The 21,468-nt window shown below is 40.2% G+C and overlaps 1 protein-coding gene across 1 annotated transcript in view; it reads left to right on the forward strand.

Moving 5' to 3' along the window:
* cenpi.L (centromere protein I L homeolog) overlaps positions 1–19,282 on the forward strand; it is a 41,502-nt gene extending 22,220 nt beyond the window's left edge. The window contains exons 10-21 of the mRNA XM_041572545.1: positions 322–474; positions 2,015–2,135; positions 2,263–2,351; positions 3,235–3,349; positions 3,550–3,614; positions 5,079–5,173; positions 5,737–5,869; positions 7,404–7,528; positions 9,597–9,645; positions 9,725–9,958; positions 17,480–17,521; positions 18,673–19,282. Of these exons, the coding sequence (XP_041428479.1) occupies positions 322–474; positions 2,015–2,135; positions 2,263–2,351; positions 3,235–3,349; positions 3,550–3,614; positions 5,079–5,173; positions 5,737–5,869; positions 7,404–7,528; positions 9,597–9,645; positions 9,725–9,958; positions 17,480–17,521; positions 18,673–18,816 (1,365 nt within the window). The 3' untranslated portion in view covers positions 18,817–19,282. The remainder of the gene's footprint in view (positions 1–321; positions 475–2,014; positions 2,136–2,262; positions 2,352–3,234; positions 3,350–3,549; positions 3,615–5,078; positions 5,174–5,736; positions 5,870–7,403; positions 7,529–9,596; positions 9,646–9,724; positions 9,959–17,479; positions 17,522–18,672) is intronic.
* The last annotated feature ends 2,186 nt before the right edge of the window (positions 19,283–21,468 follow it).

Raw genomic sequence — 21,468 nt, forward strand, 5'->3', positions numbered from 1 at the left:
GTTGGAAAGAGTCAAAGGAAGAAGGAAAATAATTAAAAACCTATAAAAAATGAAGACCAATTGAAGAGTTACTTAAAAAGAGCTATTCTATAACATACTAAAAGTTAGCTTAAAGCTGAACAGTCCCTTTAAAGGACCAGCATAAACTGGGCTTGCCAGTGGCATCCCTACCTATTGAATTGCTAAGGATTCATTTCAAAAAAATGAATGACAATGATAGAACATGTAGTAAACATGCATAAGCTGTATACCTTTATTAATTTGTTGTAATACAGAATGGAACCAGTAGTTTAATGATTTATGTTTATGATTCCAACTCAGAAATGGAACAGTAATCCAATGCCACCTGTGCATGGCATTATTTGGGGCAAAGCTCCTGTCCTTGCTGATAACCCGGTTTCCAGTGAGCAAATGTTTCCTATAGAGAGACTACAGACATTCCCACAGCTGCTGGACAACATCCACAGACTTGAGGTAAAACTATATTTTGGGTTCCCCCCCTCCCATAATCTTAAGGGGTCTTGCACACAAGTGTTTCCTCATATATTCCCTTACAGAGGCTCTTTCATGCATTCCACCATAACAGAATATATGAGTTAAAGGGGTTGTTTACATTCTAAACATTTGTCAATTCATTTGTTTTCAGATTTTTCTCCAGGTATAAAGACGTTTTTCAATTGCTTTCCTTGTTTTATTTTTTTACCATTTTTCCAAGTCGGCCAGCTCAGTGATCCAGCCGCAAACTCTGAACGGTAACAATTTGCTACATTAGTTAATACATTTCTCAGCACGATCTTTGGAATATTGTCAATTTTTATATCAATTCTAATAGCTGCCTTTAATGAAAGGGATTCTGCTCAGCAGGGACAAAGATAACAAATGTATCAAATTAGAAAAGTCTACAGAGTCGGTGACCCCCCCCCAGCTGATTTTAGACAAAAGGTGAAAAATTTAAAAACTTAATTTAAAAAAAAAAATTCCAATTACTTTCTATTTTCAGCTTTTGACCATTTTTCTAATATTGAAGTCTAAAGCAGATTGGGGAAGGGGGGTCATCAGCCCTGTAAACTGTTCTAAATTGATGCATTTAATTGATACATCTGATATAAGTGATTAAAAAAAAAAACTGGACTTGCTGAGTAATTGAAGACGTTTCACTACTCATCCGAGCAGCTTCTTCAGTTCAACTGACTGGTGTGGGAAATTCTCACCATATAGACTCTTCCACTAATCCAATCACAACGGCACATTGTAATTCTTTAGAGAGTGACATCTGAAATTCACATAGGTGTCGATTCTGTATAGTTACTGTGATTCGGATTACCAATGTGTCATGCAACTCTAGAAACAGGTGTTACTTGTGAGAGTTTCATGAATGGATGTGTGAAGTGTTCTGAAACCACTGGGTACAGATGTTGTACTAACTCAGCCAGAAAAGGACGTGCTAGCCAAAGGGTTGAACTATGCAGTGACACCACAACACATCCCAGTAGTTGAACTCCTCACAGCCACAGAATCTGCCCAAAGTCACCCATAATTGCCTCACAAGGAAACTTCAGGTGACCTCGGAAAAAGAAGCTCTACGTGTGCCTGCCCCTAGGCGATTTACATTTTAGCTGGCGGAAGGCAGATCGGGTAGATTAGTCGCCACGAAGAAGAGGAATTTGCCCGTGTGACCAGACACTTAAAAGCAACTGTTAGAATTGATACAAATGTTGTGAATACCCCAGAGATGCTGCTGAGAAATGTATAAACGAAATTTTGCAAAAATATAACAATTTAGAGTCTGCGCCTGAATTACTGAGCTGCCAGACTGAAACACAAGACAGTTTAAATTTAAACTTAGATTTTGAAAAAATGGTTAACAATAAAAAATGGAAAGTGGTTTGGAAAATTCTTTCTTTCCGAGGAACAATCTGAAAACAATTGAACTGAAAAAAGTGTTTGGAAGGTCAACAACCCCTATAAAGTGGTGTATACTAACTGTAGTTTTCTTGCTATATCTTCTCTTTAGCTTCCCGCTCAGATGGGCTCTGTTTTAAAAAGTCCTCTGTTACTGCATTATGTCAACTGCTTCAAAGATGATACACCATTCCTGCGGCTAAACTACTGGCTGGCTTTTACATTACATGAAGGTAAACCTATGCAAGACTATGTAATAATAAATCCAATATAACATTTTTTTTTTTATATGATTTAGCTGTTTTCCAAATCACCATAATCTCCGTTGTAACAAGGCTTACCATTTGCATACATTCACAGAATGTGCTTGGTACAAAGGGAACAAGCACAGCAAAGAGGAAGTAGAGGCCTTTCTGGAGACTGTGGCAAACACACAGCAGTTTTTGCAGGTAAATCAAAAGAATTAGTTGGAATTGTTTTCGTTTGTTTTTCTTCTCTGCTTTCATTTTCTAACTTGCAAAAAACTGTTTAAACAAAATGATGTCTAGTTGCTGTTAGTAAATGGGCTGGTGCCACATAGCAGCTCTGTTAGTAAGAGCTCTTACACGTGGATGTTTTCACCTGCGCTCCCCTGCGCTTTCTTCTGTTCAGTTGCAGGGGTAGACGCAGTCATTTATTTTGAAGGGGGCTGCTTACACAGATGCATCAGAGTACTGGGGTGTTTTCTGAACAAAGATTTTTAGTGAAGCATTATTCAGTTGTATGAAATTAAATCAAATGTGAAAAACTGGCTGTGCAAAAATTTGCATATACAGTTGTGCTCATAAGTTTACATACCCTGGCAGAATTTGATTTCTTAACCATTTTTCAGAGAATATGAATGATAACACAAAAGCTTTTCTTTCACTCATGGTTAGTGGTTGGCTGAAGCCATTTATTGTCAGACAACTGTGTTTACTCTTTTTAAATCATAATCACTACACAAACGACCCAAATGACCCTGAGTTTACTGCAGAAGCCACTAAGGCACAGGAGCTGGTTGGCCTGAGATGAATGTGGGCAGAACAGGGGGAAGAGTTACTCTGATCCCCCTACAAGTGAGTGGATTAGATTTAATTTAAAATATTTTGCTGCAATGCTATGTACTTACACGTTGCTCAGCTGCCCTCCCTTTCATAATGTTCTAATGTTTCCCAAAACCTATTGGCAATGTATATTCCCCTATTATCGAGTTCATTGGGAGTGTTTCAATGCCTGGATCTAACAAAACAGAAAGCTGCTATGACACAAGTAATGCGGTTAGTCAAACTTCTATTTGGTATTTTCTCAAAGGAAGGGCTTTATAGCACAGAAGGATTCCTATACAAGAGTCTCCCGCACTGGAATGGTTGTCACCGATCCCAAATCCTAGATCTCATCAGCTGGATTCCACTCGGCCCTTCTTCAGGTATGTGCAACACCAATGCTATGTTTTTATATTAAGCTTTTGAGTGTTTTAAATACAAAATTGGGTGGTGGGTTGGATAAACCAAAGGTTGGTTGGCCTTAAGTGTTATAGGGCTACCGTCCTGGTAGATTGCCACATTATAATCTATGCATGCTACTGTAAGAAATGAAGCTCATATATACAATTTTTTGTCTTTTCAGAGATGGAGGAGCTGTTGTACAAGCCAATAGCCCAGATCTTTATTTCCTCTTCGGTATATTTCAAAGTGAGTAATCTCCTTACCTTATAGTATTGCAGAAACACCATATGCAAATGTACCTTCAGATAAAGTGTTATAGCCTGAGGTGAAATTACTGATCAATTAAATATCTATTAGAAATCATTTAAATTTTTTGGGATACCTTTATAAAATGCTGCTGGCTTTAACCTACTCCCTGCACCTCTCCTCTAATTGTTTGAGTGATTGGACAATGCTCTGTTTTTATTTTGGTTTAAAATTATTTTACTGCACCCTACTTGGAAGACTCCTTGTGCTCACAGCAGCTTTACTGCATTTTAACAGGAAGTGGGCATAAATTCTCCAACTTGGTTCCAGTGTCCCTGATATAGTAGAAGGGATACTGGTTTTATATTATACAGAAATTGAAACATCATCTCTGTTAACAGCGCCACCTGCTGGTCTGTTATCTGGCTGTAGTTACAGAAAACCTGTTCAGATATAAGCGTGACAGTTCTGATGCTATGTCTTGCCTGAGTGTTGTTTTGCTTCTGAATGTTCTCTCTGACTGTACAGTGGCGCAGCTACACAATTAATTATAAGCAGTTTACAAACAGCATAATCTCTTTGAAATTTAAAATAAAATTGTGTAAACTGGAAAGATGCTTAGAAGGGTGGTCTGTGCAATATTACATTAATATGTTTTAAAGGTTTACCTTTACTTTGCGTAAAAAAACAAACAAAAAAAAAACGACCATTTATCAGCAAGAAGAGCTGTACAATAAAAAAGTATCATTCGCATACCCCTAATTAGTAACTTATACTCAATGCCACATAATTCTCATGTAATAACCAACATTGTAATAGGAGCTCTCCATCATTAAAAGAATATTATATGGTACCATTGGCAGTGAATTTAACTACTGCTCCAGTATTTGTAGGAATACAGGTAAAGAGAATTGCAGCTTTTGAATTGCCAGGTATAAATTCCATTCAGTGATAGTGTGACTTGTTTTTTTTTTATTTTGTAGAATATATACAAATTAAATGCCATTTTGTTATACAGTGTATTAGTTTTAAAGAGTAAGATAGCAGATACTGTTAACAGAACTACCTGTCAGGGTAAATGAAAAATAATCCATGTTCTGTATAACTGACTAGTCAAAAGGAATTCTCCATTGCTGCCTAATGAGTGGTTTAGTCTGCAGCATGCCAATCATTTACTCATCAGTCATGCAGCATGTTGAGTTACAGATGAATGCTATTAAAGGCATGAGCTGGATGGGCAAACTACTCTGTTGTACTCACAAGATTGTCCCTAGAAGGAGCCCCTTGATTTACTTATTCTGCTGAGGAAGATTTCATTTTGAGACTACGTTCCTGTGCATTATTACTATTCTGTTCCTCGGTCTTCTTCAATGAATGTCTCCATATCCATCACAGCTGTCCATTATTACTCATATTGCCAGAGTCCTTCCTAAAACTGACATGTTGATATTTTATTTTCTGCAGTGCAGCATTCTCGAAAGCCTGAAGGCACTACTGCAAAACTGGCTGATCTGGCACTCTTTCTCCGTAGAGCGAATGCAAACACAAAGCATAAACATGTAAGGTGGCCCCAGTACCTGATGTATTATATCTTGTAAGAACATGGCTACATTGCAATATATCATATAGTATGATATGAACATCTATTCAGAATTACATAGACTTAAAACACTTTGGGGGGGGGGAAGAAATAGTTAGTATGTCTAATTGACATTCCATCTCACACTGCAACCCACCAACCAATATTGCTATCCATATCCACATCTACCACCCACATCCATCCAAAACACACATTTTTTAAAGGTACTCAACCTGCTGCAGTATTTTGGGATAGTTACCCAATATTTTGCAATACTGTAACATTTTGCCAAAGCAAGGCACTGCTGTATTTATAGGAAAGTCATGGTTGTTTGTGCTCCATTATAGGGACACAAGCTGTGGGACAGGGTGCAAAGTGCAATAAAAAAAGATGAAGCCCTTCAGTGTCAAATTATTATTTAAAGGGGAAAATTGTGGGATGATAATACGAGAAAACACTTCCAGTTTAATTGTTTTGATGATATAATTATCTATCTATTTATGTATGTGGACAGTTCTTGAAACGAGGGTTTTTCCCATACAGGAACAGCACAATGTCTGGCCTCTTGACCTCTGTGAAAGATCTTATTCATTTTATTGGACACCTGTCCACATTGGGTCTGCAGATTCACAACAGCTCTTTGCTTCTCCACTTTGTCCTGGACATCTATGAGCTGGTAAGCTAATATTCCCTTTATTCTTGTAAGGGCCTGTTTAGGCTACAGCCGTAACTGCTATTATTGGACTAAAGATTTGGCTCATGTAGGCAGATCTCCATTTGTCTGACAGTAGGAAGTGGAACAGTGCACAGCTTCTATCATCTCTTATATTTATTTTAGCGGTTGCCCTACTCGAACACACTTCCAATTTTCGAATATGAATTGGCACAGTTGAGTTCCAGTATTTGTTTTACTGTCTGACCCTCACAGGACCATGAGTCCAAAAAGTCATAGTAAAGATAATTCCTTTTAAATACTTGTCACCTGCTTTAAATTTGAAATTCAGTAATGCCTTTGCTTTCCAGAATGTCCACTGCAAAGCAACCCTTCAATGGACTATGATTGGCAACTCTCTCTTTTATAGAAAATCTCAAGCTGCTGAACAGCTGTGGCATGAAATGTAATGCCGACTATAAGCCTGCCTGACCAATATCTCATTCTAAAATCAAGGCTATTAATATGAATTAGTGCTCCCTTTGCTGATTTAACATTTTCTCTTCTTTTTTTTCACCTTTGGAAAATTTTTAACTTTAATATTGTTAAAGGGAATTGCTCGGGCACTGATATTTGCTGCCTAGATCTCGGTCAGTGTTTCGGTCATCCTACAGCTGTTCATATCGATTGAGCTCAGGGTTCTGTGTTGGTCAACCATGTATTAACATGTCCATCTCTGGAAACCCATTCTGTACAGACATTTTAAGCATGGGTTATTTGTGCTGAAAAAAAAAATGGAACTAGGCCCTAGCACAAACCATAAAAAAGAGCCCTAGACCTTGATTCCTCCACCTTTATATTTAACATATGTTTAGTTAGTTAGCAATCCCCTATCATCTGGCAAAGACAGATTCAGCCATCAGTTTTAGGGTACAGAGACTGCTAGAGACTAATGGCAACCTCTTTTATACCTCTCGGCATTTCAAATGGTGAAGTTAGACTCCGTAAAATAGCCATACTGCCAACAAATCATTCTTGTGCTAGCTTCCAGGGGCAGTTTTTAAGATCCTTTGAGAAAAAAGCTAATTAAAAAATAAAGTATATATGTATGGGACCTGTTATCCAGAATACTCGGGACCTGGGGTTTTCCGGATACCAGATCTTTCTGTAATTTGGATCTCGATACCTGAAGTCTAATGTAAAATTATGTAAACATGAATTAAACCCAATAGGCTGGCTTCCAATAAGGATTAATTATATCTTAGTTTAGATCAATTACAAGATATTGTTTTATTATTACAGAGAAAAAGCAAATCATTTTTAAACATTTAGATTATTTGGCTCAAATGGAGTCGATGGGAGATGGCCTTTCTGTAATCCGGAGCTTTCTGGATAACTGATCCCATACCTGTATTGTAAAAATGCTTTAGTAAGGTCATTTACTTTATCTGTTTCCCAGTGCAATTCAAGTGTGATCAGGGCAGTTCCTATATCAAGGACCATTGTTTGTTACCTATGCTTAATTGTTTGTAACTGAAAATCTTTGTTTCCCGTTCAGGTTTCTGATATGTATGTCAGATTCTCCTTGCCCCTGGTAGTTCTTCCCCCTCCTGGAGTATTCTACCCTGCATTGTTAAGCACCGATTGTGTTAACCTAAACCAGCTGTGCTACATAATGTACAGGTAGGTTTTAAGTGCAAGTTTTTCTGTAACTGTACTGTGACTATTCAATAGTCTATCCTCTTAGGGCCTAGGCCCTCTAAAACAATGACCCTGGAACAGACAAAATATTGTCAAGTTTGTATTCACCATATATAGACCGTTCTACTCTTCATGTCCAGAAAGGTGACAGTGGAGACATTGAGAGCTGGGCAATGTCATGAGCAAACCAACTATTCCATTCTAAAAACTTGAATGAAATAAAACTGTACACATTGAAGAACAGTCATAGATTTAATCACTGCACATTTCATGTGAGCCTTAGTAGACTACTATTGTAAATGAGAAGCTTAGCGTTTATACTTTTTGTAAAATTCCTAGCACGTTTTGACTTTACACTTACACTTGTGCACATATTTTTGTGTACAATGTGCGCACGCATGCTCACACTAAAGTGCATTTTTAATTTTACTTACTAATTACACGTTATTCTTGCCCCATGTGAGTAGCAGATCTGGTATTTGGACCGCTTATCATGCTGCTAGATGGATTATTTTATTGTTTTGTGTAATTTTATTTAAATTTTTATTATTTTTAGTTGTATTGTTCAGTTCAGGTTTGGAAGTTGGTAGTAAAAAGGCTTATTTACCAAAAAAAATTTGTCAGAATGAGCAAAAACGTCCAAAAAACATATGGTTTGCTAGGGTTTTCATACTGCTAGGGGCTCTTACAACACATTTTTTTGGCAGCAGCAAGTGTCCGCATAGAAAATTTATATATGCTATTTTTATTCTGGCATTGGCTCACACCACATACTTTGGCAAAGCATTGGGCATCAAACTATTCCGTAGACCCCTTTCTTTCATATTTAGGGTGGTTGATGTTGGTACCGAATAATATATTGAAGGTAACATCCTGCAGAGTGGAAGCATTGATGTGATTTTCAGAAGTTTTATCACTGTGCTAAATTCAGGAAAGGTTTGCTGTTTGGTAGTTTGCAGTAGAAAGATCCACTTTGATTTAAGGAGAATGTATACTTTCCCAAAATATATGGTTTTCTAGAGAATTTATACCGTTAGTGTGTTTTACAACACATAATATACATACAGGGTGCTTATTTAACAGCAGCTATAGTGTTGGCAATGCAAATATACAAGTATGGCCACCTTAAAGGGATGGTTCACCTTTAAGTTAACTTTTAGTATGTTATAGAACGGCAAATTTTATGCAACTTTTCAATTGGTCTTCGATTCTTCTTTTTTTATAGTTTTTGAATGATTTGCCTTCTGACTCTTTCCATCTTTCCAATTGGGGTCATTGCCCTCATCTAAAAAACAAATGCTCTGTGAGGCTACAAATGTATTGTTATTGCTACTTTTTATTGTTAGTCTTTCTAGTCCGTCCCTCCCCTATTCATATTCCAGTTTAATTCAAATTAGTGCATGGTTGCTAGGATAAGTTGTATCCTAGCAACCAGATAGCTGAAATTGCAAACTGGAGATCTGCTGAATGAAAAAAAAACCTCAAAAAAAACAAAACAAACCTCAAACCACAAATACTAAAAAATGAAAACCAATTGCAAATTGTCTGGGTTTATCACTCTCTACATCTACTGAAAGTTAATTCAAAGGTGAATAACCCCTTTAAGTTATCTTCATCTACTGCCCTCAAGAGGCAGACCTCTTGTGACACCATTTTAGAGAAACCCATCTTATGTTCGGTGTATACATATTTCCGGAGGGTTTCAACATTTTTAGTACAGGAGAAGGAGGGAGCTATTCTTTCTCGTTGTGTCCTACCTCCTAGTGAGACCAGCTATGCCCCACTGTTTCCTGTGTCCCCTAAGCGACTGAAGAGAAAGATTTAACGGTGAGTACACAAAATCTCCAAGCAGTTACACATTGTCACCTGTGGAAAAGCAGGGGGAATGTGCTGAAACCTAAACCGTTATACAAAGTAGTATTGACATTTCTATTAGACAAATACAAAGAGAACATGTACAAAATGTGGTTCTTCTGGCTTTACAATAAAGGCTCTTTAGGCGGAGACACCTCTTCCCTATCGGATCATGACCATCTGTCTGTTTTTATAGGTACAGAACCAACTTGGTGACGGCAAAAACAAATGAGAGACAGATAAAGGTAATAAGGAACAAGGGGCATGTGAAATCAGTGCTGTCTGGGGTTAACACCCAAACTAATCCCATGTCATGCATTTTAGGCACAGATGCATCTGAACATTCACAGCCACACCTTTCAGGAGTTCAACAAATACCTGACTGCCATGGTGGGCTGTCTTTGGACTTCACACGCATTTCACCAAGACACTCACCCACAGGGAATTCAGCTGGAAACACACCTGCTTGAAAGTTCTGGGGTTTTGACATACAAAAAAGCCTTCAATATAGTCTACCATCCAGCACTGATTGGATATTGTGTGCATTTCTATCATCAGGTGAGGATATTGTATGTATGAACTATATATAGTAAGCATTTTATACTTACTGGAAAATCCTTTTCTAGTAGGCCCAAACTGTCAGTGCAGACGTTAGAGGTTTTGTCTTCATTCACCTCTGGAGGCAGGACACTGTATATATAGTTTATCCTTCACCACCTTGCATCAGTTCTGTTGTCAAGCTCAGTCGGTGGAGATCGTAAAGATAGAAGGAAGGCCAAGAGACACAGGTAGAAAGTATAGCGAGGAAGAGGTCCTTGTGCCCATACTAAAATCAGCCTGGGTGACTTACTGCACTGATAGTTCTGGCCTACTAGAAAAGGATTTTCCGGTAAGTATAAAATCCCTTTTTCTCTAGTCGGCCCTACTGTCAGTGCAGACGCTAGGGGACGTCCAAAAGCTGTCCCTTTCATGGGTGAGTAACTTTAACTTGTGGTCTGATCTATGTTTACTGTTTCACTGCAGCTTGTAGAACTTTTCGGACAAATGCGGCCGGTTGAGAAGCAAAAACGTTCAACTTATAAAACTTGATGGATGTATTGGGAGATATGTTCTGCATATTTGTTCTGCAGTTGCCATGTTCTGCAGAGCTCACCATGTGCTTTGTGCCCTTGTAGAATGGGCTTTAACTGCAAATGGTCTGCGTGTACCACTGTTGTCATAGACTTTGTTTATAGTGTCTGTTAGCCAACGTGCTATAGTCCTTTTTGACACAGCTTTTCCTTTGTGTGTTGTATACACAATTAGACAGTCTGATTGTCTGTATTCTTTTGATCTCTTAAGGTAAATCCTAAGCGCCCGGACCACGTCTAGCTTATGTAGCTTTTTCTCCTTCTTATTTGATGGGTCTTGGCAGAAGGAAGGTAAAATGATATCCTGATTCATCTGACGTACTGTCACTACCTTAGGAAGGAACCCTGGTGTGGTTCTGAGAATCGCTTTATCCTGGTGTAATGTGAGCCATGGTTCCCTACAGGAAAGAGTTGCAATCTCAGATACTTGTTTTGCTGATGTAATTGCTATCAAGATAACCACTTAAGTTCACATGTTGATAACGATTCAAAGGGCGGTTGTTGTAGTCCTTCGAGGACTAATGGCAAACTCCATGAGGTTCCCTAAGCGTGGGTCTGGCCCTGGTCACGCCTCTGATGAAGTGCTGTATTGTGGGGCAGTCTGCCCATTTGATATGAGCTGAAACTTGTGTTTTGAGAGTTCGTGGTCCAAGTCTTTTTTGGAACCTCTCCGTTAAAAATTCTACCACCTGAGTTGTAGTTGCGTAATCCCAGCGGTTATCTCTCTGGTTGCACCAGTTTATGAATGTTCTCTAGTTCTTATGGTATGCTTTTGACATGGATTGCTTGCGGGCCTCTAACATGATGTCTATCGCCCTCCTCGAGAATCCACGCTGTATATACTAGTTAGTCTCAAGAGCCACGCAGTCAATCGGAGCATGGCCACATTTGGGTGTTTGATCGGTTCCTGTGTTAGTAGATCGGGTAGTAGTGGTAATCGCCTCGGTCTGGCTATGGATAACTTGTTTGGCCAGTCTGGTGCTATTAGGATTGTAGTTGTGTTGGACTGCTTTATCTTCCTGATTACTCTGGGTAGAATGGCGGGAAAGTACGGTGGGAAAGCAAACACTATTCTGAAGTCCCATGGTACTACTAGTGCATCTATCAGTGCAGCCTTCGGGTCTCTCGTTCTGGCACAGTAAAGTGGTAGCTTTCTGTTGTATTTGGAGGCCAACATGATTGTAAGATTGTTGACAATCCCTCTAGTGCCAACGCTATTGCTCGTAATTCCTGCACGTTGATGGCCAGTTGGCTCTCTCGGACCAAATCCCTTGGAGGGAAAGTCCCTGGTAAACCGCTCCCCATCCCCTGAGGCTTGCATCTGTGGTCACTTCCCATGCAGTGCCTGCCCAACGCCTTCCCCGTAAGAGGTTTTCCGCTCTTGTCCACCAAAGAAGTTTTTCCCTGGTTGTTTGTGAGATGGGAATGATTTGTTTTAGGTTCTGATGGTTCCTGTTCCAATATTGCAGGAAGATGTGTTATAGGGGTCTGAGGTCGAATCTGATGGGTATGGCTTTCTAGAGCTGCTACCATCATTCCTAGTAGCCGTAAGCAGTCCTCCGCTGAGGTCTCCTCCTTTCCAAGGAAAGATAGGGTTGTTCCCTTCAATGTGGTGGCCTTTTCTATATGTAAGTATACCTTTTGCCTCCTGGAATCAAATAGAAGGCCCTGGAAAAGGATTGTCTGACTTGGCAAGCTCTTTTTGTGATTGATTAACCAGACATGTTGTGCTAGTACTTTGAGGCACAAGTTCGTATCCTTGGTTGCTTGCTCTGCCGTGGGAGTGTTTATTAAGAAGTTGTCCAGATATGGGATGACATCTACTCCCAAGGATCTCCGATACGCTACAATAAGAGTCAGAACCTTGGTAAAGACGCACAGTGCTGTACAAAGACCAACAGGTAGCACAATAAATTGATGCGTCTCCCAATGGTGAATCGGAGGAATCTTCTTGATGAGTATGTGCAAGTCGGCATCTTGCTGATCTGTGGAAGTCATGAAGATTTCTGGTTCCATGGCTGCGATCACTGATCTGATGGATTCCATCCAGAACTTTTGTTTTAAGATCATTGGGTTTAGGGCTTTTAGGTTGAGTACTGGTCGAAACGATGTCCCCTTTTTGCGCACGTGGAATAAATTGGAGTAGAATCCTTTTGTATTTTTGAGATTCTGGTATCTGTTCTATTACCCCTGTTAGAAGCAGTGTGACTACTGCCTGCTAAAGCAAGTGTAGTCTGTGGGGAGCGGTGTTTGATGGGATGAACATCCCTGCAGGAAGGTATGGGGAAAAGGGTATCCTGTAACCCTGTTGGATGATGTTTAGTACCAAATCGTCTGCTACATGTGTTTCCCATGTCCCAATAAAATTTTGTGGTCTGGCCCCACGTGTTGTGCCCTGTTTAGGTGGGCTGAGTCAGGCAGAGTTAGGCTTGTTCGTGATAGGTTTTCAGGTATTGCGAGCTTGCTGCTGCCAGTTTGGTCTGCCCCATCTCGCTGTCTGGTCTGCTGGAGGGTTTCTGGTATATGGACGAAAGGAGCGAAAAGGTCTAGCTTGTGAGGACCATTCTCTCTTTCCAGAGTATCTGTTCGTAAGAATCAAATCTGGGTTTATTCCAGATTTCATAACCCCATGGGTAGGAAGGTACTCTTTCCTCCTGTCACCTCTGATATAATTTGTTTCAAATCGGGTCCTGTGAATTGTAAATAGACTAAAATACACAAGGTGGTAGATGACTACAAACTGAAACGTGTGTATGGGTGGTTAGTAGGTATGAAGACGGACCGTTGCATTAACATCAGGTGCAAGCATAAACCTAGGTCACTACGAACTGTGGACAGTTAAGACCAATCTATTGACACACACACCCTCTCACCCTCACCCTCTGACCAAAATACTTTTTTTTAGGGGTAAAAACACGCTCACGGCAAGAGGAAGAGAAAGTTGACCAGAAGGGGGAGGTACAAATCCAAAAAGAAAACCCCCGAAGGGGAAACAAACGTGATCTTCAATTTGAGCCAACATATCCACTCTCCTGGTGAACTATCTCTTTTTAGGCTAGGGCCACACGGGAAGATTCAGGGAGATTGGTCGCCTGGCGACTAATCGCCGCGTCTTTGAGGCAACTAATCTCCCTGAATGGCTTGCTGGTATCTCACACCCGCTAGCGCTAAAGTCGCCTGCACCTACTCACACGCGGCGATACGTTTTTCAAAGTCAAGCGACTTTAGCACTAGCCGGTGCGAGATACCAGCAAGCCATTCAGGGAGATTAGACGCGGCGATTAGTCGCCAGGCGACTAATCTCCCTGAAATCTTCCCGTGTGGCCTAGCCCTAATTAAGGGCTTGTCATTTATCCCAAGGTATATGATTATCTTATCTGCAGATAAGCAAATCATATACCTTAGATACATAGACGATCTTTTACTCCTTTGGAAGGGGGACTCCACTACATTAATCTTATTTTTCAATATGCTCAACACATTGGACACCCCAAATAAGATAGACTTTAAACCATGATGACCAGAGGATTGAGTTCCTAGACCTGCAGATTTTTTAAAACCAAGCATGGGTTGGGTACAAGCCTATTTATAAAACCCACGGACCGTAACACAATCCTATATGCCTCCAGTGACCACCCCCCATCTACCATTAGGGCTATTCCCTACTCACAATTTTTACGCACAATACGGAACAATAGTGACCCTGAGAAGGCACAGACACAATTAATGGAGACATATGGGAGATTCCTCAATAGGGGTTACAGAGAAGACTCACTGCAATCATAACTACAGAGGGCTCTTTCACACTCACAGGAGGACTTATTCAAAGAAAAGATGAAATGTGATCAGCCGTCAACACAATTGGTTTTTACCAATAAATATTCACACATCTCTAAAGACCTAAGGAGGTGTATACAAAAGAACTGGCCCATTGTGGCTATGGATGACTCTCTATCTTTATACCAGGCCCCGTGCCCCATGTTTGGACACGGTAGGAATCGAAATGTAAGGGACATTCTGGTAAAAACAGACTTTAGTAACAAAAACAACACAACTACGAATTGGCTGACTGGACAACAAAAACTTGGTTGCTATCGCTGCCCTGACTGTACAACATGCAGATCAATGCTTACAGGAAAAGACTTCCCCCATCCCCACACAAGCAAGAGGTTTAAAATTCAATACAGACTCGCCGGTACCACATCCTTTGTGGTATACATTGTTACATGCCCATGTGGCCTCTACTATGTAGGCAAAGCCACCACCCCACTGAGAGACCAAATGGCAAATCATAGATCGGCCATCCGTAAAGCACTAAAAGAAAAAAGGGCCAAGCAACCAGTGACAAGACATTTTTTACAGATGGACATGGACTACCCACGTTTCTCTGTATGGTGATAGACTTTTAACCCCAACTGCTAAGAGGTGGCAACAGGGACCTGGCACTATTAAGAAGAGAATCTAGGTGGATTTATCAACTGGACACTGTCACTCCCCGGGATTGAATGAAACTTTGCCCTTAGGATGTTTTATTTAGACTGTATATGTCCCTGTGGCCTTTACCATAATAGCAGCTCTTTATACATTCACATGCTTTTTCCTTCTCCTTATGTGTGTCAGTACTTATTCTAACAACAATTTATCAAAGGTAACTACTTAATTCTAAACATTGTTTGTTACCTCAACTAAAGGTGGCCATTCACGGAGAGATCCGCTCGTTTGGCGATGTCGCCAAACGAGTGGTTCTCTCTCCGATATGCCCACCTGGTGGGTGGGCCGTATCGGGCTGATCCGATCGTGGGCCCTAGGGCCCGACGATCGGATCCTAACGGGCGGTCGGATCGCGATCCGATCGAGATCTGGCGACTTTTGGCCAGATCTCGATCGGGGGAAGCCCATTGGGGGCCCCATACACGGGCCAATAAACTGCCGACTCGGTCTGTCGGCAGCTTTTATCGGCCCGTGTATGGCCACCTTTAGATACTGTGGCTTAAAAGTGTGTGCATCATGCACATGCTAAAGTATGTTTTTAACTTCCTTTCTCTACCCTTTATATATATATATATATATATATATATATATATATATATATATATATATATATATATATATATATATATATATATATATATATATATATATATATATATATATATATATATATATATATCTTTGTCTTTTTTCCCTTCCTATACACCGTACATACCAGGCACAACTAAACCTTCTCAGTAAATCTGGCCTTTTATGTATTCGTCAATTGGTAATATGTGGGTCATGAATGAAGTAACAATCTCATCGAGCGATCACACAAATGGCTTTATATGGTAGATACATATTGTGCCAATGAAATTGGACCTCTGGACGAGGCAACCCCCACGATCTTGCAATGAGACGGTTATTGGGGCATCCCCAGCAGTTAAACATAGACGCGGTGTAATAAAGGTATGAGCCTGCAACTGCTGTGAAGGGAAATAGCTGACGCTCCATTTATGCACCTGTAAATGCCTAACTACATGGCAGAAGTGATATGCTTAAGTGAATGAGTTACAGACCTCATGTGTGAGGTAAACACACACACACACCCACCTCTGTACTACAATCACAATCAGCACAGTTGCCGGAGGCGGCAGATTTGATTGGCCGGTTAGGCGGAGATGTGTCTGGTGGTTTTAATCTGGCATGGTGCTTCTTACTTTAACCCCGGTTTTCTACAAAATATCTTCTTTTCTAGACTATACACTTGCCTGAATATATTCTGCTTTCTGTATATCTGCATATAAAATGATCTGCTTCCTGATGGCTCAGTGACCGCAGTGGTTGCCTAGCAATGAGTTTTGGCGCCAAATTTGATCTGTGGGTTTATAATGTGGGGGTTTGTGGGCTTTCTGCTTGTTTGCTGTTTTTTCCTGACGAAGATCCCTGTGGGGGATCGAAACGTTGAGTCCAATAAAGATTTTTTGTTTTTGCAAAAGAGAGAGGGAGAGAGAGATACAGTTGTGCTCATAAGTTTACATACCCTGGCAGAATTTATGATTGCTTAACCATTTTTCAGAGAGTATGAATAATAACACAAAAACTTTTCTTTCACTCATGGTTAGTGGTTAGCTGAAGCCATTTATTGTCAAACAAATGTGTTTACTCTTTTTAAATCGTACTCTACACAAACTACCCAAATGACTATGTTGAAAGTGATATCAAATGGTCAAGTCTATAAAACTTATGTTCTTCACTGAGGGACACAGTTTTTTAATTTTTCTTTGATATATGGAGCCTTTACATGTTTAAATATTTAAAATTGCCATATAGTTTTGAGAGCAATTTGTATTATTTGTTGTATACTTTAAATATACAGTATGTTTTCTGTCTTTTTATGTTTCTAATATTTCTAGCTCCACAAGGGATTGCATTATATGAGACTTATTTGATTTATTTGCACTCTCCCATCTCAATTTAGTGGATGTAAAGGTATGGGATCCCTTATGCAGAAATCTGTTAGCAGAAAGCCCCAAGTTACACACAGGCCATATCCCATAGTTTCTTTTTCTCTGTAATAATAAAAAGAGTACCTTGTAGTTTATGGTTCTCTTTTATGCAACTGCCAACCTGGTGCAATTAGAAAGAAGTCAGGTCTGATTGGCTGCGATACATTTTATAAACCGGTACATCAATTGGGCAGTTTAAGGGGTGCCCATTTGTGTTATTTGTAAGATGGTCTAACTAGTCGTTCTTCTATAAAGCACACAGTATCTGGGACCTAAGGCTAATGTGTTATCTGTATCTTAAAACCAATGAAGTACAACAGGTAATGATATTTTCTGAAAATGAAAATCCTCCAAAAATAGCACTGCACAATATTCTTGTGCAAGGTGGGGTCCCCCCCACACTATTATTCCAACTGGAATCTTTACCTGCACCTCAGTCTTTATGATGCACAATTTTTATCTTGCAGATATTCTCAGAAGACAAGCAGTTTCGGCTCCAGTTGATAAAGGTAACAGCATTTCCTCCCACCCCACCAGACAGCATGAACTATCTATAAACAAAGTGGAAACCCTGTTTCCTGCTTTTAGACATTCATAAAAAATATTATAGGCTGTCGCAAAGGCACCACCTCACAGTGGCGACACGAAGTATGTCAATAAGGAATTATATACTCAACCCTCAAAAAATCACTGCCTGCCACACTTAAATGATGAGAAATACCCCAGATACCAAACCGACTCTGTTTTACAGCAGTCAAAGGATTAATTCCCACTTATTCACCAAGCCCTTCAGCAGTAAAAGGGTGTATGTAATTTAAACACAGACCCTCTGTACTCTAAATTGTGCCAAAGTACTTTAGATTGTATACTCAAGGTTTCGGTAACCCCCCATATCCAGTGGCATCAGGTAACTGGACACCACACAAATGCATGGGGAAGTAACCTTTAGCAGAGCACAGCCTGACCCCTGTGAACACAGACTGGACCAAGAATATAATGACCATATTATATTCATTGGTCTTAAAGGAGATCCAAACCCTTGCTAATAAAAACCCCTACCCCCCCCTACCGTACATAGACCCTGCTCCCCCCCCCCCCCAGCCTAGGTGGTACCTTTGGTAAATGCCCCCAACTCTTTACTTACCCGTTGGTACAGATTCAGGGCACCGGAGTTAACAGGCGCCATCTTCTCTTCCGGGATAAATTGGCTTAACGCCACATAAGCAGTTGAAGCAATCTTCTGTTTCGTAAAAACTGCACATGCACCCAAAGTCACGGAAATTGCCGAAGCGCCGGAAGAAGACCCGAAATTACCGAAGAGAAGATGATGGCGTCCGTGAACTCCGATGTGATGCTTTATTCACCTGTACAGAAAAGGAGGTTCCATGTTAAGCTGCAGAAAGGGTTTTTTTACAGTGAGTGCTGTGAAACTGGAGAATTCTCCTCCTATAATGTTGTATTGGCAGATACATTGGACAGTTTCAAGAAAGGGTAGGATGCCTTTTTAAGAAAGTGGGAAAATACCAAGTTCAGTTAATCTTGATACTGGTCAGATTGCCCTCTTGGGAGTCAGTCAATTTTTTTCTGGCTGGAGCGCTAAGCAGTCAGGACCAGACTATAATGGGTTTTCACATTTCATGCTATTTTCTCCTTTCAACAGGGCCGGCTATGGAATAAGTATCTAGAGTTTCTCTACAGTCAAGGACTAAATGGTCTTAAACACTTTATTGAGAGTAGTGTGAACCGCCTGGCTAGCAATTCTCAGCAGCAAGAACCTTGTGACCTGCTCTCGTCAAAGTCTTGAGTTTTGCTTCGCACTGTCTGTGGTATCCCAGCGGCCTGAATTCAGTAACTGACTGACCCAAATATCCTAATGACAAGATGTGGTCCCTTACCTGATCTAACCACTGTCTCTAAACAAGCCTGGTGTTGGCTTTTGAAAGTACCCCTTCTTATTCAGCCAACGCAACTCCAAGAGATGGGCTCATAAGGACTAATCATGCGCACACTATTCGTTCTGCACAATCTTAGTATTCTCTATGTATTCCGCTAACACCTGTATTTGAGGATCTTACAACACATTCTGAAGTATAAGCTCTTCCCGTTTGATTTTCATGGGATAGCTTGCTCTGAAAAATGTGAAGGCCTCCAGGTTCAATATTTGACTATTGCTTATTGATGAATTCACATGTAAAACATTTGCTTTTTTTGTATATAAACTGTATAATGCTGTATATAAGTGTACAGAAATAAATGCCTTTTGCCTTAAATATGTTTATCTTTACATTTGTGCTCGATACAGAGCTGGGTAGAGAGCGAGCTGGATGGGGAGATCAAGCAAGCTGGAGAAACAGAACGTTCTAGATGGAGATCTAGACAAAGCACTCTAGAGAGTGAGCTAGATAAAGACCAGAGGTTTTTTTTTCATTCAACCCATTATAAATTTATTAAAAAGGAACGCCACAAAAACATAACTTTAGCTTTTTGAAAAGTAAACATAATTTCAAGCAACTTTGCAATATACATTAATTAAAAAATATGCAGACTTTTCATGATTTTTAATGGTTCTGACAGTTCCCTAAGCCTACCCCCATGCTTTTCTGCTGATCTTTCTAACTACTTTTGCTGAGCTGGCTGACTAATGTTACTTTGTATCAACAACCAGCTGACCTTAGACTGCATCCTCCAAAGCCCACAATTCCCTGCACACGTGATTTCAATAAGGAACGGAACATCACAGTGCAATGCATTGTGGGTTATGTAGTTCCTGCGTGCTGTCTGTAAGCTGTGGAGAAGTTGTTTGTTACAATTTGTAACATCAGTGTTTTAGTCATACTTTTTGAAGAAACACGTTACTGTGATAGGTATATTATTGGTTTCTTGTGTTATGTGGGCCTCTTTATCAAATTTTGGTTTGGAACCCAGAGTTCTCCTTTAAGGACACTGAGATATGTTGTGCATTAATCTACTAAAAATGCCCACCCCCTTTAAACATCAGGGATTGTTCATCCATATATTGCAATATATTCAAGGTGTGTGTGGTAGCACCACAGGAATCTATTGCAGATTGCTCATTCTCAGTCCCTGGAGAAGGGAAGATTCGGAACCCGGAAACAAAGGTCCTCTTTGCAAAGAAAAAAATGTGTGGCATAGATATGTGTACTGTAGGACTAGACACTCCTGCAGAACTTTAATCGAAAAATTGAGCAAGAAATTTTATTTCCCTGAGAGTTGCCGAGAATGCTTGTTTCTAAACTGTTGGATACAGATCGGATATGGATGGTTCAATTACCTCTACTAGAGATGAAGAATTGGCTGAGATCAAACAGATTGACTTAAAGGACAACTAAAGCCTAACTAAAGAAGTAGCTAGAAATGTTGTACATTATGTTTCCAGCTTCTGAACCAGCCCAAGGCAACCATGGCCCTTTAGCAGGGAAGATCTGTGCCCCAAAAGATGCCCCAGTAGCTCCCCATCCTTTTTTCTGCTGATTCACTGCACATGCTCTGTGCTGCTGTCACTTACAGAGCTTAGGGACTGACTCGCAATATACTGTATATACAGAATATAAACATCAATATAAGGCTGATTAGATATCAGTACAAATAAGTACTACATAAACCAGTGCAACTAGCATCAGCCTTGTAGCATCAACTTATATTACAGGCAACCAAATTTTCTACTTGTAAAATTTGTGATGACCCCTAAGCTTAGCTTCTCAACAGCTGCTCAGAGCCCACTGAGCATGTGAGTGTCGCAGACACTTTCCAAGATGGTGACCCTCTGTGACAAGTTTAAAGTCCTGGATCATTGCTGCTATTGAGAAGCTGAAACTTTAGGCTGATACAATAAGTTCATTATATAAAATATATTTTTAGCCATATTTGTTTTTAGTGTTTAGTTCTCCTTTAACCCTGTTATACAATGTTACAAAGTGTTGCAGAGCCTGGTGGTGTTGACATTTTAAAGCTGTGTTCTAGTGCCCCATATATTTTTTTTTCTTTCTTCTTCTTGAATGGTACATTCCAGACTTGCCCACTTAACCAAAAGATGAGAATCGCATTCTCCTTTCAAAATGCACATCTAAAACCAAAAAAATACCTATCCCAGTCTGATAATCAGCAACTGAATATTATAGTAAGTTACTCTGCCATAATGAAGTACTATTTGAATGCATGTGTCAAGAATTTAAAGAAGGAAAGTCTTTGTGCACTTGGGGGTGCCAAATGTTAGGCACCCCCAAGCGATTGTATTGACTTACCTGAAACCCAGGGCCGGTGCTCCTATCAGCATAAAACTGCACCGGCCCGGGGTTATACCAGTGAGCACCACGGAGCAATCCTCTTCCGTTTTCCTCTTTCTTTACATGGCTACGCACAGGGCCAGAACTTGGGGTAGGCAGAGTAGGCACATGCCTAGGGTGCAAAGCTTGGGGGGTGTCTGAAACATACCCTA

Source organism: Xenopus laevis, chromosome 8L, assembly GCF_017654675.1.
Source record: "Xenopus laevis strain J_2021 chromosome 8L, Xenopus_laevis_v10.1, whole genome shotgun sequence".
Taxonomy (NCBI): Eukaryota; Metazoa; Chordata; class Amphibia; order Anura; family Pipidae; genus Xenopus; species Xenopus laevis.